Raw genomic sequence first — 17,887 nt, 5'->3', positions numbered from 1 at the left:
GATGTCGCAAGTGCAACAGAAATCAGGAAAGTAAACAATGGAGAGTAACATAGAAGGAAGCCATGGCAACCAAATTTTGCTTTAGTCATGTCCTTTCTTCTTTTATTTTGGTAAGTCTCCGCTCTGTCCCTTTGCTCCCAAATAGACAGATGCGCGCAGAGAGCACACAACTAACATTCCGTCATTTAACAACAACTCCACCGCTAGGCGGTTTATACTCGGAGCAACCAAGCCTTCTAAAAGAAAACATGCCGATAAGGAGGAGAGTCAGTCTATGAAACTGGAGAGAATCCGTGAACACATTCATTGGATGTTCATGTCTCAGGCTTAATCAAAACTACCCATGCCACAGCAACTGTGAGTGTGCTGATGGCTATATCAGCACAAACACACAAAGATGAAAATATTGTTATGCACTGCTCATGCCAAAGGAAAAAAGGCTACGCTTTTTTATATAAAAATATATAATTAATGAAAATAGTTTGCTGTTTTTTGAATGGTTTTAATTTTGGTCTCTCTATCAGATAAAAGTATTTTGCACTTTTCTGAATGAAATTTAATGGAATTCTAAATTACAACTTCATTTAATTAAACTACATTCTCTTTTACTGTAACTTTGTTTGCATTTAACATAATGCCTAAGAGAAGTAATATCTTTCTTACAAATATATGATGAGAAGAATTATATATATTTTTTCTGGCCAGTAAAAATAATGCTTGATCGGTAAATAATTTTGTCTTCCGGTCCACTTGGCCTGTGTGTCAAAAAATTAATTTCGGACCCTGGGTATAAGGGTTCAAATTGACTGTATTTATAAAATCTAGATGAGCATAAAGTGTTAACATTTCTACTTTTCTTGTATTAAATAAATATTCATAATACATCTGCTCCTATTTTCACCAATACCCAATTTTAAAATTCCTGCAAATTTAGGATCAATGCCGGTATTAAAATCCGATTGATGCATTTCTGACTAGTTATTTCATGACAAACTTACACTGAGAGCAGTTCTCACTAACTTCTATTAATAGCCTAGAAACCCTAAGGAACAAGTGCCGCTCGTAGATATATTTGGAGTATGCAAATGCCTAGTACCCCACAAACTGTGACGGGGCTCCAAAGGAAAGACAATCCACCACTTTAAAATTTAAACAGAACTTATACCGCTCTGCCCTAAATTACAGTATGCTTAATGTTTCTAAAAAAAACTTATCTTTGTGATATAAAATCCACATCCTAGCTTTCCTTTTAAATCTGTAAGTAGTTTTCATATGTATCTATTTTATAGCCTTTCACAATTACTCTCTGCTTATATATACCATGTATAATCAATGCATACTGTACATAGTCTTTGTGCACAATGAAATAAATATTTATATCCTGTATAGCACTTCTGGATAGAAGCAAACCACATTTCATTGCTTCTATTTATGACAGTGTAATGACAATAAAGTTGAATTATATTCTATTCCATTCTAAAAATAAATTATAGTCTCTTTAAATGTTCTTTTTTGTTGGCAAGCTTTTAAGAAATAAGTACAAATGTGACATTCTACTTATGGACTCAAATAGTGGTCTTTGCCCTTCCTTTCCTGAACTTTCTGTTGAGCAACAGGGACGATTGGGTCTCCCGCATAGCTTGTTGATCATGTATCCTATGGACACATTAAACCAAATCAGGATAAGCTAGTTTATATTTTCTGTGCCCAAAAAAAGCACATCTTGAATGAGGAATATTTAAACAGACAGAATTTTTCTCTTCAATGGCTCCATGTTTCCTTAGTAATGAAATCCTTTAGATTTCTTTCATCCTACTTACAGTATTACATCTCCCTTTTTGTAAAGGATTGAAAACAATATGCAGAACCTGTATCATTTGTTAAATATCATTACAAACAATTTATCACCACCAGGCTTATATTTAAGAGCTTTTTGCACATTTCACCTCTGTTGAAATTAAAGTCAGATTGCTTTCTTCAGGAAGCAGACATTAAAAAGAAAGAGGCAGGAAGGAGATAAGGAAAGACAGAATGATAGACACTGAGAAGCACAATATGCAGAACAATATGCAGACAAAGAAAAAGGGAGGTAAGCAAAGATGGATAAACGAAAAGGAAAGAACAAAGGGAAGGAAGATTTAAGTATATATATTAATGGACATGAAAAAGAAAAAAGAAGAAGTGGGAGGTAAAACAAATCAGAAACAAAGTGAAAAGGGGAAGAGGGACGTAGGTGGCCTACAGAAAAAGCCAGAAAGACACTTGACAAAGGACATGCTGAGGCATGAGGTTTGAAATATAAATTTGTTAGTTCAGTCTCTAACGTTATGCTCTCTCTGCTTTTTCCTCATAGTAGCTTTGCCTCGTCTGTTCCTGTCTGTTCCTATCAGCTGTGCTGCTGCCATCAACACCTGTGTTTATAGATGTTGGAGATTTGCCTGTTTTCCAGTGTAGTCCTGTTTCTCTGACTGTGACTGGCTGGATGTGCTCTTTTCATCCTCTGACATGGGAGCTGGCTTAGAGCTCGTCTGCCTGGCTGTGTGTTTCCTGGACAGGGCCTCCTTTTACAGTTGAATTTGTATCTCTGCTTTTGTCTTTGAACCCCAGTCGGCCTCAGCAGATGGCCGCTCAGGCTAAGCCTGGCTCTGCTGGAGGTTTCTTCTTGTTAAAGGTACACTATGCAACCGGTGTTGATTTTCCAGTGAGGCTCCCTCCAGAGGGCGAAAGTAAAAGTGCACTGTCGTAAATATGCACAGCTGTTCTCCTGGTTTCTCCGTCAAGCCAGGCGCGGTTGTTTTGAGCTTAGCAGCGAATGACTAACGCTGCGTTCACACTGGACGTAGCTGGCGCGACAGAAGCAGCGAGTTTACATGCAAAGTCAATGGTTGACGCGCGTCAAGGCGTTGCAAAAGGTCCCGCGCACCAGGCGCAGCACGTCTGAGCAGCTGAAGCAGCGCATCGGGTGCGTTTAACGCAGGGAGAGAGACACAGCGCTGATGATCACTCCTCTTAAACAGTTTATTGACGCCTAAATTAACTGAAAATGCAGAAATCTGCCGGCAGAATATGCAGTTTGGATTATTTAGATGAAAAACACCTACCAGCTGCCGCGGTGAACCGCTGCTGATGAAGGGATCCATACTGTCGGCGCCCCGCTGGTATGTGGGGGTCTGAGCGGCTCCGACAGAAAAAATGTTGGAAGGCAGGATGATAATCTGAATGAACTGACTGCACTGATTACGTTTTCAGGTGTATTTTCTCACTTAAAAACATATTAAAACTACTTTATTCCCACTGATCACAGCAAATATAGCTGCAAGGCAGAGAAAGGATAGTGAAGCTCCGCCCAACGCGCTTCAGACACACTTTTGCACCAGAGCAGCAAAGCTGCTTCAGCCACACGTCAGAACTAACTGGTACAAGCAGCAAAAATGAAGCAGCAGACGCGATTTTGCTGCTTTTGCTGCGTGAACGTAGCATAACTGCACAAAGATTACCACTGTGCTAGCAACGAGAATGCTTTTAACTGGGGGGTGTAGCAGTTCTCGCCGTAAAGCAAGACTGACTCTCACAAGACTTCTGAGCCTGTGGGTGCGGGTCGGTGCTCCTGCAGTTGCAAGTGCAGTATTTCCCCCACAGACCACCAGGGCGGCCGAGAATACCTTTGTTCAACCTGAAATGACTCATTTAATCATCCATAACGTTATGGAACACATTAATTAACTGAAAAATGTTGCATAGTGTCCCTTTAAAAGGGAGTTCTTCCTCTCTACTGTCGCTACAAGCATGCTTAGGGATTGCATTAAGGTCAATGAGCTGATGCAAACAACTGGTTTTCCTTATATAGATAACTTTGAATCAATCAAATGGGAGGGGGGGTTCTTTTCAGTACTTCCCTGGGTCTGGAAAATGGATAATATGTCAATTTTCCAAACTTAAAAATCCAGAGTGAAGAATTTTGTACCTCAATGATTTGCTAAAATAAATACCCATCAGAAAATGGAATTAGTGTTTAAAGTTTGAGTTAGCATAAGGGGAAAAAATTGTTTAAATCACCAGATTATTCAACCTCGATCAAAAATTATGCATATTAGTTAGAAATTTACAGCTTAGGATAAAAAATTCAATACTCTAAATTACAATTTTTGATTGAAATACTTAATACTTTTGTTTGTTTGTTTGTTTGTAAGAATGAATAACTGTATTTTAAATGTATACAAAGAGGTTGTTTTTCAATAGTTTCTTGAGTTTACCAGGTTATCTCTACCACTTATCTTACCACTGTACAGAAAGACCTTGATTTTAACCTAATGATTAATTGATTAATTAAAGAAGATGCTTCTTTAAATAACTTTTTTTGCTTCACCTTATCACAAAAACAGTAATTAAAAACGTCAAAATGTTTCAACAATCCTCAAAATACACTTCAGAAAGGCGGTGATATCGCTTTATAAAAGTTCCTAACAAAATAAAACTAGAACGTGTTTACCTGCCATTTTTAAAACCTGCTGTTTAACTTGACATATCCCATTCATTAAAGAGTTTTTATATGTCTTTAAAAATATATATATTTCGCATGAAAATAAAGTTAACTCACCGTCTAACTATCCGACTGTTGTCCTTTTCCGTCTTTACACTGAAAACTTTCGCTTTCATTTAGACACAGAATGAGTGTGATACCATCTACCAACCAGCAGGTGGCGGTGCTGCATCGTTATTTTCTCTCTCATTACTCAAATAACTCATATAAGGTAACTTCCAGACCTTAATTTTCTTAATGTATGTTCAAAGCATTTTTGATATATTTCAAAAATTCTCTTTATTTCAATGCAAAAATCCTTTATTGATCTTGAAAGGATGAATATCAAAATATCTAATTCCTTTAAACATAGAAGCTGCTACTATGTTTTGTCTCTAAGCATATAACTTTTACATGTATGCTTCTTTCTATCAGTGGTGTGAACTAAATCCACAGGAGTGATTCTTCATCCATCTTTAATGTTAAGCTGTCTGGATCATCCATATCTGCCCTCAGTGTCTGATCAGGTCCAGGACAGGCAGTGTCTTCCTACTTTGACAAATGGGCAGCGTGTCTGATGGATTGGTCAGAGGGTAAATAACCTATATTTAGAGAGCCCCAAAACAGAGTCAGCATCGTGAAAAATACTGGGTTCTCCAATCTATGTTGGGAGCTAGTGTGTCTTTATCACCTTTGAACAAATTAGATTTTGAATGTGTTTTATCTATAAGAGTTACTCCAAATGTAATACATTGTGTTTATTGTGGGGTTTTTGTGCTGATGGTGCTAAACTAAGAGTTACGTACTGCGGTTGGGTTATGGTTTATCGAGGTCGAAAAGGTTATGCTTCTATGTAATAAGTTAAAATAAGACTTATGCTCAGGGAATGAGACAAAGGGTAAACTGATTTTATTATTTTTGGTGGCAACACTGAAAACCCAAGCTGTGGTCTCAGCAGAGAAGTACGATTATAACATTTAATCACAGGGCCCTATCGCTGAGCTTCGCAAGCTTCTCGCCTCGAGGTTTGATTTACCCGCCCTCTTCCTGAGGAAAAATCTCATTCACTAGACGGATTGCCAAGCAGCTCCCTCTGACTAGCCTCTATAAATCATTCTTTAATCAGAGGCCTGTGAGATTGGGCGCAGACACCAGCGGGAGCGCCACTGTGACATCTCAACTCCTCCCCATGTGTCTTTGCAGTCCTGAGAGTTTTTACCCTTCACTGTTTCCCCACCTTGGGCCTTGTCTGGATTTCTACCAGTCATCAGAAAAAAACTAAGAAAGATGACCACACACCAGTCCTCCAACTTTCTCTGCTACAAGGCAAGTTGTGCCAGCAGAGATCAGTTCAGATAAAAAACTCTCCTGGATAAGAATATTTCAAGGGGGTCTAAAAGTTGTGGTCTTATACAGTAACAGGATGTATTTGGTGAATGATGGGTTGGTCTACAAAAAATATATATATATATTGTAATTTGTTCATGACTACTGAGTTAAACTTTACAGTTTAAAAAAAAGTGCAGCTACCTTATGTGTGTGTCTTACAATGATTTTCAGCTATTAATAGTTTATTTGAACAATCCTGATACATTATATATGTTTAATGATTTTAGAAATACAGCAAATTAGTGCAAAAGCTTTAATTTATTGCAAATTATATTGAAACCAGTTTGGGGTCTTCATTTTCTTGGAATGTATAACACCTTTATCTATCCAACCAGAACCTTCCCTCTAACCCAAGTCTATCTTAGACTGGAAGTTAAGAAAGGAAGTTAAGTGTCACTATCCACATTAACTTTATGTAAAAGAAATAAGTTGCATTTGAAAAATATATGCAAATCCAATTTGCGCTTGGTGGTGAAGAGAAGAGTTTGATGATGAATGATGATGAGACAAACATCAGATTATCTGGCAAAAGAAACAGAAAGTATTGTTGGAGATGCTATTATGTGAGCGGATAGGATCACTGTAACAGCATGATGGTAGCAGTAATATAGTGAGGGCCTGGCATAACAGATGTTTTCAGAAGTCATTAACGCTTTCAAACCAAAGCTTACCGTACAAAGCAAAGTGCTGAGGGTTTCTTTCGGTATTTTGCACTAAGTGAAGATTGATAGCTCCCCACATATTGAACTCCTGATCAAAACGTCAGATATGGTTGAAACTTGATCTTTGTCATATTTTCTTAAGCATCATAGAGAGGATTCTGACCAGCTGTCTCATTGTGTGGTGTAGAGGCTGCAGCGCCTCAGACTGAAAGAAAGTGAGAAGAGCAGTGAGGACAGCAGAGAGGATCACCAGGGCTCCTCTGCCCTCCATTAAAGACATTTCATCCCAGCGCTGTGTGTCCCAATCCCATAACATCATCAATGACCCCTCACACCCCCACCATGGACTGTTCTCCCTGCTGCCCTCTGGAAAGAGGCTTCTCAACAGGTTCTGCAACAGGTTTTTCCCAACTCAGTGTTCTAATACATTTTGCACCATATGTACTTTGCAATGCACTGAACCTTTTCATATTAATTCCTTTTTGCACCATTGCTTTTAGACTGGTTTATTTTCTCCTACACTCCTGTTTACATTCTGATTTCTGCTGAACTTTATAACTGGGAATGTTCATTTCACTGTTTTACTGTTGTGAGCTGCTCATTACACTGTTGTAAGCTGTATGCAACAGAATTTTTGTTTAGTATACACACAAAATGACATTAAAATTTGTTTAAGTATAACATTGTTCTGCTGAACAATTCTGGACCACACCAGAAAATCTAACAAAATTTATAATGTACCATTACTAATCAACATCTAAAAAGAATTATCCCAAATTGTTATTTTTCATGTCAAAGTGAGGACATTCCTTGCAATTTTCTGTAGGATATTTGTCCAAATATTATGAGATCTTCATGTTTGTAATTATCAAATTTTCCAGATGATCATTTATGATTATCTATGAAATGATAATGTTGAATTAAAGGTGAAACAATCATCACCTAAATCTGCCATGCAATTTGACTATAAAAGGCTGTCTGTCATATAAGCAGCTTTATATCTGCAAGAGGGTTTGCCAGTTCTGCCCAAAATAGTCCAATTAGCAAGTATGCACCAAATGCTGCCAATTTAATTAGCTACAAAGAATAATAAACTGAAGTTTAAAAAAGGAAATCTCCCAAAAACCCAACATTTAGTGTGATGAATTAATTCTCACCACATAATCCTTTAATGTGGCTGTTTTGGAGCTTCACAGAACTTAACGGTACTGAATGTTGTGTGCTACTATGTATGGTAAAATCTGCCTATGAGCTGATGTTGTGTGAGCTAACATAATGTAGTTTTTATTTTTATTTTTTGTCCCCCAGATAACCTACACTGTATATCTTCTGTATATAAGTCATAAGTTAATGTGCCCCTTTGGCTGATGTCTTCCGTAATGTTTTTGGCTTGTGAAAAGCACCAGCAGGACCAGGGGAAAATAACTCCATAAAAAACAGAATCAAACTAAAATCATTGCCAAAGTAAAACCGAATCATAAGTTGTTTTTGGCACTGATATTTTAACTTTTCTCACTTTTTCTGATATATTTTTGAAACAAAGAATATAACACAGAGCTTCAAGAATCAGGACAACTGTTTACAATCTTAAACAATTGGGTTACGTCACTCCTGACACAGAGACAGCATCAGAGGCTTAAGACTGATCTGCCCTGATATTTGGCCTTAATTGTCAATTTCACTCATCTGTCTAACTCTGTCCAGTCTCTAATTATCACTCATCTTATCCACCCGTTTCTGTTCCTTTATATTTGGTCCAGCCCAGCTATTGACGCCAGATCATTGTTTGTTTTCTGTTTGTTGTTTGGTTTATTTCTAAGGTTCATGTCTTCGTTCCTGGGTGCCAGTGGGTTGAGAGGTTTTGTGTTTGTCTCATCTTCTGATCCTGTTCTGGCCCTTCTCCACGCATGTCTCAGGGTTTTGGCTCGGAACGCAGGGAAGGTTGGTTTTATTCCTGTAAGCCAGGCTCCTAGGGGAGACCAGTTTAAAGTCTTGCAAAAATCTTGGTACCAGGTCTTGTCTCTGTTCTCTCAACCCCAGAGCCTGCCTGTATGCATCTGTGCGTGTCAGTCTGGGCACGCATCTGGACTCTCTTGAACTCTGAACCAGCCTGAGCACTCTGTGGATTCCTGAACCCCGTTTCTGTCTGTTCCTGTGTGGATCAGAACTTCTAATCGAGCTGAGGACTCCTGGATCTCAGAACTGTCCGGTTCTGACCTTGATCAGTCTCCGGTCAGCTTTCTGTGGTTGTTGCATTGATCGGAGACACCCTGGACAGCTCTGCGCTGGATCCCGTTCGGCAGTCCATCGGATGGATCCTGCTTTCCACACAGAGAATGGACTGAACTGTTAAACCAGGTAAGTGACTCACTCTTATAATCATCTTCTGTCAGATGATTGGGTCACTTACCTGTGTTTCTCCCTCCAGAGACTGTCAGTGATTGGGCGGTGCCCTGCCCCGCTTTCCCCACCATCGCTGCAGATCCACAGATCCGCAGCCCGTTTCTGTTCTGTTTCAGTTCTGTTTTGTTTCAATAAACACTTTGAACTTTCCTACTGACGGTCTCGCTTTGAATACTGGATCCATCTATCCCATTTCATGACAGTTGGTCCAAATTCCCATTTTATATGAGAGTATTTACTTCTGGAGAAAAAGTGGAGAGCCACAGAATCCAGTCTTCCATAGTCCTAAGGTTTCCACTAATGGGGAGTGTTGGCCTAGTGGTTGGAGCAGTGCGCCTGTGCTCTGAGAAGGTTGCAAGTACCCGGTTTGATAACCACAGCCTGCAGTCTGGGTCCCTGAGCAAGATCCTGAACATCACACTGCTCCCTAGGCGCCGCACAATGGCAGCCCAAGGCAAGGGGATGGGTTAAATGCAGATAGTGAATTTTGTTGCTTTGTACTTGTGGCATTGTAGTGACAATAAAGTTGAATAATATTCTATTCTGCTTAGTTATGTCACCTGCTGCTGTTGATCCTCTAAGGTCTTATTTTCCAGTAGTATGTGACACCTGCTGATTAAAGTGTAAATACTAGTTTTGACTGACCAGCAAACTCGCCTAAACACCAAGAAATTATTGTTAGCGGAAGATAAGGGACATTAAACCATTTAAATTAAGTTAAAGGCCACTATAATGTTCAATACAAAGACATGCTTACAGTAAGCAAGAGTTTGCATTCAAACCCTTGTTTTATGTTGTTTCTTTTCGATCTAATGTAATATTCTAACTTTGATTAGTGTGTATAAATTGAAATAAATGTACCTTTAAATCATGTTTGACATAAACATGAAGGTATTTCACATTTAGCTAAGGGAGAAATTAATGGTTATCATTGTGTCTCCTGCTTCTTCATTATGATGTTGATGTAAATATTTTTATTTTAAAATATTATTCTTTGTTGAGCTAAAGTTTAGGTGATTGTTTTGCATCAGCTCTGAACATCAACGAAAATAACTAAGATAAGATAATTTATTTATTTTTTTACTCCACAGTGCTCTGACGTCACAGTATTGAAATGTTTTTGCGCCACTCGGATGGTTTGGAGCGCCCAGTCCCCGCATGTTTCTACAGCGTGCGCTCCTGCAGTCTCCCTGTCGTGCGTAATGATCACGGAGACCTTCAGGAGTTTTAAAGGAGGATGTCGCCTTCCAAGTCAACACAAAGTGACCTGACAAATTCCCTGGCGGTGAACTGAGAGGATGGGAATGTGAATTTATGGATCATTGGATATATAGATCCCCGCGCCGTAGATGATGGAAATATTGGGTTATCAATGTATCTGAAGGTCTGTATTCTTTTGGGATCAATTACCAGCTGTGTCGTTTAAAAGGGTAAAGTAGTTAGAAAGGATGGGACGCCTAGTCAGTTAACAGCCTAAACCATGAACTGTTTATCTAAATGGAGAGATGGCATGCGTGCTCATCTTCAGTCGACTTTTCCCCTTTTCGCACCGGCTCAGAGGAACATCATTTTGCATCGTATCTCTTTTTCTTTCGTTTTTGTGTTATTGTGCGCTTTTTCCTGGAGGTGCTGTCATGCAAAAGTCAGATGATCCAACACCCAGCTGTCTGCGAACTGCTGGAGCGAAACTGCGCCTTCAGAAACCACTCACCTGTCTCTCTCCGCTGGACGCAAGAAAGCGCAGCGCCGCTGATGAGGCATCGCAGCCGCAAGGCGAGCAAAGACGCTCTGCAGCCGTCAGGGACAATACCCCCAGTCCCCCGATGAGTCACCTAAAGTTCGGCAATAAAAAGTTACCAAACGCCATCATAGTTGGGGTTAAAAAGGGAGGAACAAGGGCGGTTCTGGAGTTTATTAGAATTCATCCGGACGTCCGAGCAGCTGGGACCGAAACTCATTTCTTTGATAGAAATTATGACAGAGGTCTGGAGTGGTACAGGTAAGGACACATTTAACGAAACCACAATTTATCATTAAGCGTAAACAGACGCCAAAGTGAGAGGAAAAATGAGGTAGACACTTAAGAATTAACACTTTAGAGCCATGTGTTATAGAACAGAATAGAAAATCCCTTTATTGTCCCACAATGGAAAAATTCTGGTGTTTATACTGCAAATTGAAATCTAAAGAAGTCATTTTTTCTCGCAATAAGTGCTTTTTTTCTTGAATTGAAGAGGTTAGTGAGACACAAATGGAACAAGACAATTAACATTTAAATAAGAAAAAAAAACAACAATTGCCTTGTCTTATTTCAAGTGTATATTTTCTAATTATCTTATTTTAAGAGTAAAAATACTCATTCCATCGGCAAATTATCTTAATAGCCTACTCCAATTAATGTTAAATACACTTAATTTAAGACATTTTTGCAGTGTACAGCAGCAAAAAGATGATAGAAAAAAATTATGTAGATATATATATATAGCCCATTAACCGATCAGATTTTACTGACAGATACGTTTTCTTTTTGTTTTTTGAGCTCTATTCCAATTTAGATATTTTTATTATAAAACCTAAACCCAAAGCAATGTTTTACAGGCTCTTTGTAAGATGTATTGGTGCATATTGGCTGAAAATTGCGGGAGTTTTATTTATCTTCCAATTAATGTAGAGGGAAAATATTTATTTCAGGACAATGACTGGCATATAATTAAGATGTGTGTTCAGTCTTGAGTCTAAGGAACTGTTTCAACTAAAACAGAGATGAAAGTAAGCTCATTTGTTAAAACTGATGAACATTTAAAAACAAATCAAGGGTCTGCTTTGTGTGTGTGAGTTCTAAAACACCTTTTCCAGGGATGTTCCTATTGAACTTTCTGTCAGGTTGAGGGTCTAAGATGCTTATAACAAAGTTTAAACCTGTAAGGCCTTAATAATTAATATGAAATAATTTCCTGCAGAAAATGTAAACCAAAAAAAAAAAAATTACACAATTATCAGGTTTTAATGCAAACGTTTGGTAGGCTATATGCCAAAGTAAACCATGAGGTATTTTTCAAGTTTAAGCAATAATGCAGATGTCATGACGTCAGAATTTCAGGACCCCTTTACTCCAATACTAAATCAGCGTTCTGCCATAAACCATATTTTGCACCAGCAGCCAATTCTCTTACAGTTAAACTAGCAGCATAAAAAAGAAACAAAAGTAGGTCCTTTTTTGTATTCATAGGTTTGATACGGACTTTCTACAAATGCATATCCCTTGTTAATATGTCAATTATCTATATCCAGAAGGCATCTACTGATTAGACTTCACAACAAAGCTTAGATTTTATATATACCTAATAGTTTTCTCCAACTTCACCTATGCTTTTTTTATGTATTTTATTGTTTTTGTAGTAAATATATTGGTTGGGAAAATGTTTGTGTTCAACTAATTTATGAGGTTGACCTACAGTAAGACCTATTGCACATCACTTTAAATGTTTAAGGCAGCCATGTTTATTTAGTTTTTAATTTGTGAGTAGGCTGAACCTAACATTGCACAAGCTGGATTGTCGCTGGATCTTAGTTTTCTCACAACAAATCCATCTTGAAAGACTCCCAGTAATAAGTACATTTACTCACCAGCGGGTGGGACCAATGTCATGCCAGCAGTGTTTTTTGGGGCGGGACCTTTAGGAATGATGACAGTCAGAAGGGTGTTGTCGAGGCAAACATGGCTATACTGGAAGACTCACCTGTCCATACCCCAGCTGACTCGGTTTTAGCTAAAAAAGCAACAATTTCTAATTTAAAAAAGGAGGAAAGAATAGATTTCTGTGCTTTTCTCCCGACAGGCTTTGTAAAAAGTTTGATTTATCAGCTAACTCTGCTAGTTGTGAAAACACTCAAGAAGCAGCAGACAAATCCTATTGTGATGCCACGATTGGCTGAAAGCGTATTATGGAAGGCAGCTACTAGCTGGCACATTACCCAATAAGCTCAAAGTTTTGTATTAAACGTCCCTCCTTTACACTGACAGACTGAACAGCAGCCATCCCAGATTGATAACATAGAACTCAATTCAGTTCTACACATATCAATCTGGCTACTGAGAGATTAGGCTGAACCCCCAGTCATCCTAGAAAGAAACCTGCTCACACTGAGCATGGTTCTGCTGGAGATATCTTACTGTTACAAAGGTGTTTTTCTCTCCACTGTTGCTGCATGCATGCATGCTCAGCGAAAGCAGATGAACAAAACAAAGCAAGTGGATGTTTACTGTTGCTACGCACTCCTCCAGGAGAAGCAGATCCTGCAAACTCAATGACTCAATGTAATCAGATGTGTTTCTTTAGATAGAAAACCTTAAATGTGTGTAATTTGATTTAATTGTCTCTGTAAAGGTGCTTTGAGATGGAATTTTATGAATTGGTCTGTATAAATCAAATGAATCAAACTGAATTAAATTGAGATCCTAGAATAGTCCTAACTAACTTTCTGATCCCATACTTTGTTCTTTCTTTTCTCCTTTAGGCCTCTATGTGTCATTAACATTGGGAAGTGGGTGAAAATATTTAGTAGGGGACATTCTCTTAAGTCACTGAGTCAGCGCCTTTTTATAGGAGTTTTATTGCCATTGCCATTACCTGCAAGGGACTGAACCCTGCTTATACTGGCAGAACACAGACCCACTTTATTTGTAATTGGTCATCATATCCCAGCTGTGCAGTGTCTTTTTAAAAAGTTATAAAGAGGAAATGTTAGTGATATATCTTTTTATTTTTATCTTGGTAAGACCCTATTATTAGGCTGTTTCTTAGTCAATACATGAAACATACCTTTAGGTATTAATTTATTATCATTACAAACTGAAACATATTTTGTTTGTTAAAAACAGTGTTATAAATGGAGTCAAGCAACGAAACATTCTCATCTACTTTTGAATAAATATATCTTTAAGGATTTGCTACCTAGTAGTCTTACGGGATATGTGTATACAATAATTATGGGCTGAAAGTATCTCCACTAATTGGCTCTCTTCAGGATGGTTGGCAGCTGAAGCCCTTTTATCTCAGACAGATGTGATCCCAAAGGCCATTACTGTAGTTTGAGTGTCAGCTGTCAAAACAGTTAAAAGGTCAGAAGAAGAATGTTTCCTAAATAAAGCAGCTGTTTCATTAATGAAGTCCAATTTATTGTTGGGATTCTTCTCATTCTAAATCTGTAACTGAGGGTGCTGTGTGCATGTTTTGTTTTAAGCAATATCTAAACAAAAGAACAAAGATCCCTGCAGTGAAATTGCCAAGCATCAGATGGTGGCTTGCCTGGCCAAGTCTTAGCAGTGCTAAATGCCGTGGTGCAAAAGCAGCCTGGCCAGGTCCTCCTTTGGAGAACAAATAAAAGCACATTTTAAGAAGGTAAACAGAATTGTATTTTCTGAACCTTTTGTAAAAATCTCTCTGTATGCCCTTAATTATCTACATTTTTTTTCCTGCTGCTCAGTTTTCCATAAAATCTAAGTTTGTTTCTAAATAAATTTCCAAACAGTTTACATAAGGCATATTGTATAGTATAGTATAGTATAGTATAGTATAGTATAGTATAGTATAGTATAGTATAGTATAGTATAGTATAGTATAGTATAGTATAGTCTTAGTTTTGTTGCTCTTCATTGTGTTAATGTGATTTTTTTTTGAAGATTTTATCACAGTTTTACTCTCACCACGTGTGACAGGGATCTTCAACTGCAGTCTTGTGTCCTGCAGGTTTTAGATGTCAACCTGCAATAACACAGTGTATTCAAATGGCATGATGTTCTGCATGAGCTAATAACTAGTGTGTATGTATTAAAAAGAAGGCAGTATCTAAAACATGCATGTGTTAGGGGTTTTAAAACTGATTTTTGACGTCTCTTTTATGACATTTGCACCATGGGTAATTATGCATCCTTCACTCTGTAATAATGGCCTTAAAGATCAACCAGGACAGCTATGGTATTAAAATGACTTGAAGAGGTCTTCTGGGATGCAGGGAACTCTTTATTGATACCAATTACCCATTGCATTAAGTCATTTGTTGCATTGCACTCTGCAGTCATGGCTGTTTAAGCACATTCTGTCCCTCAAATGCTTCGGTTCCAAGAGGCTCTCAGCAAAAAACAAGAGGAATGAACAGTCCAGAATCCCGACTGCCAAGATCAGGTCCTTTTTACATTGAAACTGGTGAAAAAATTCACATTAGTTTGAAAAGATTCTTAACAGAGAAAAAAGTTTTAAAAAGGTAACCAAACATTTCCCTGGCTTTAACTGAAATTTGATTAAAGGTTATTAAGTGAGGATTGATGATCTTATTAAATTGAAATTCACCTATATAAATCTAAAAACATAGTCTGATGATAGTCATAGAACTTTGCTTTTCCATTAAATTATTTGATATGGTTTTTTGTATTGTTACTAGACCAAAACCAGTCTGTCTTGTGCAATAAAGGATATTATTTTGACAGTTAAACGTTTAATTTATATAATCAGACATTATAAAAGAATCAAACAAAATATTTTTGCAGCTTTTCAATGTAACTCTTTTCTCAACTGAGAGCCGAATACGGAGTTCCTCTTTAGAAAAATATAAGTAATGTAAGCAAATGACAGCAAATTCCTCAATTTGAATGTTTTATGTCACAAATACACACTTTATGTCATTCAAATTCATATTGAGCAAAAATAACTGACTTGAAAAAAATCTTTTTTGTAAAAAACAAAAACAAATAATTGGCTGTCCCCCTATCTAATCGAAGGAATAGCACTGCCATTATGTGTTTGCCTTCTCTCTTTCTAACTGTCGCATCATCAATGCCTAATTGAGCCAAAACCTGCCTGGTTTGATTTATAGTCTAGGTGCTTTTGTTACCTTATGGATGAGTCTGTGTTGGATTCTTGCAGTAATCCTGGTTTTCCTTGTTATTTCTGTGAATCGTCCTCCCTCTTTTAGGTTTTCTTATTCTCAGATCTTTAAAAATTTATTTTTAACTCTTTACAGGCTGATACATGTGAATGATTTTGTCGCTCAGTATTTTTTTTTTATTTCTTTTCATTTTGACATGATGTGAGATCTTTAGGGTAGTTCAAGTTGCCAGGCAAAGTCTATTTCAGTGATTTCTTGATTTAGCTCATCAGAGTTATATGGCTTGGGTGGGCTGTGTGAAACTTAAATAGGCCCAGCTTGGTTGAAATTCACCATATTCAGTTATGTGATTCGTATCTGAAAATAAAATTGTTATGTGCAAAAATAAAAGGATTCATCTAGAAATCGTCTCATTAAAATGTTTAAATTTAGTTATTATGAGCAGCAATCCAAACTAATAGAACAGATTGAGTGGACGTTCCTGACACCTTCTTTAATGTACCAACGTGGCCTAGTTTTGGAACCCAGAAGTAACCTCTTTTATATAAATGTTCAGACTGTATTCATGGTGATTTATTGCTCCTGAACAGTTCTGGGCTGATGCACAGGAAAGCTGTCTACGACACAAATCTCAAGCGACAACAACCCACTTTGAGTATGCTTCATTTACATTAAGTAACTGGGTTTATGCTCAAACTGGTGTTAAGTTTGACTAGCTTTTGCTTTTCGCTCTGTGTTCTTGCACCAGATGTATAATTTATACTATTTACTTGTTTAAACATTTTATTCTTGGTGGAGATTTTTGCAGATTTGAACAGGAGTGTTATTTAGCAATGAAAAGGCCAGTCATTGTTACTGCTCTGTTTGTTAGAAAAAAAGCATATGTGACTTGAAATTTTGCAATGTTCTTTACTTTCTCTTTTATTTCAGAAGTTTAATGCCAAGGACCCTTGAAAGCCAAGTGACGATGGAGAAGACACCAAGCTACTTTGTGACCAAAGAGGCTCCGCGCCGGATCTCTGCCATGTCCAAGGAAACTAAGCTCATAGTGGTGGTCCGTGACCCTGTCACTCGAGCAATATCAGATTACACTCAGACTTTATCCAAAACCCCAGACCTGCCAAGCTTCCAGGATCTGGCCTTCAAAAACCAGAGCATGGGCATTGTTGACATGTCCTGGAATGCCATCCGAATCGGACTGTATGCTCTACACCTGGAGAACTGGCTGCGTTACTTCCCTCTGGCTCAGATTCACTTTGTCAGTGGAGAGCGTCTTATCACGGACCCGGCTGGGGAGCTGGCCAGGGTGCAAGACTTCCTCGGACTGAAGCGCATCGTCACTGACAAACATTTCTATTTCAACCGCACAAAGGGCTTCCCTTGCCTTAAAAAGCCAGAGAGTAGCGCTTCACCTCGCTGCCTGGGAAAGTCTAAGGGCAGAACTCACGTGCAGATCGACAGGGAAGCTATTGAGCAACTTCGAGACTTTTACAGGCCTTATAATGTTAAGTTTTATGAAATGGTGGGCCATGACTTTAAATGGGAGTAGATGTTTTACTTTTTTTTTTTTTACATGGAAAAGTTACAGTACATAAAAACTGTCTGCACAGCAATGCTAAAATGTCACATGTTTTCATGTAAATATCAATCTTCTAAGACATATAACCAATGCAAGTCAGTTCAAAAACTAATTACAATCTTTTCAGGAATAAAATAAAATACACAAAAAACTCACCATCGCATAATTGGAGATGTGGCTTCACTATATATTGGAGAAAATATGAAGCAACAAAACTGGTAAAAGATGAGAAGAAACTTTGTCAGGTAAGATACCAAAAGGTCAAAAGTAACATTTAAAGAACAGCAGAACTTTCTGGCCATTAGTGAAAACTATGTGTTTGGTATAAAAACAATGTCCTAAAAACAAAACAAAAAACACCATATTAATAGTGAAGCATGGTGGTGGTAGCATCATGCTTTGGGGATGTTTCTCTTCAGCTGACAATATGGTGTTAATCATGATGGAAGG

General features: G+C 37.9%; 1 protein-coding gene and 1 long non-coding RNA gene across 2 annotated transcripts in view; one reads left to right on the top strand and one right to left on the bottom strand.

Moving 5' to 3' along the window:
* Nucleotides 1-4,649, bottom strand: part of LOC107084999 — a 9,057-nt gene extending 4,408 nt beyond the window's left edge. The window contains exon 1 of the long non-coding RNA XR_001481243.1: nt 4,598-4,649. This is a non-coding gene — a long non-coding RNA (uncharacterized LOC107084999). The remainder of the gene's footprint in view (nt 1-4,597) is intronic.
* Nucleotides 4,650-10,229: 5,580 nt separating this feature from the next.
* On the top strand, nt 10,230-17,473 carry LOC107084998 (heparan sulfate glucosamine 3-O-sulfotransferase 2-like). Its single transcript, XM_015375098.1, has 2 exons — nt 10,230-10,972; nt 16,789-17,473. Exons 1-2 carry the CDS (start codon nt 10,479-10,481, stop codon nt 17,405-17,407), a joined length of 1,113 nt encoding a protein of 370 aa, XP_015230584.1. The 5' UTR covers nt 10,230-10,478; the 3' UTR covers nt 17,408-17,473.
* The last annotated feature ends 414 nt before the right edge of the window (nt 17,474-17,887 follow it).

The sequence above is a fragment of the Cyprinodon variegatus genome, unplaced genomic scaffold (assembly GCF_000732505.1).
Source record: "Cyprinodon variegatus isolate N-32 unplaced genomic scaffold, C_variegatus-1.0 Scaffold113, whole genome shotgun sequence".
NCBI classification, from domain to species: Eukaryota; Metazoa; Chordata; class Actinopteri; order Cyprinodontiformes; family Cyprinodontidae; genus Cyprinodon; species Cyprinodon variegatus.
The sequence above is the reverse complement of the archived record's forward strand: the minus strand, read 5'-3'. Positions and strand labels throughout refer to the sequence as shown.

Bases quoted from the DNA above. Each gene is read 5' to 3' on its own strand.
- LOC107084998 (XM_015375098.1), top strand. From the start codon at position 10,479: ATGGCATGCGTGCTCATCTTCAGTCGACTTTTCCCCTTTTCGCACCGG. The intron at 10,973-16,788 runs GTAAGGACACAT...CTTTTATTTCAG, and splicing joins AGAGGTCTGGAGTGGTACAG to AAGTTTAATGCCAAGGACCC.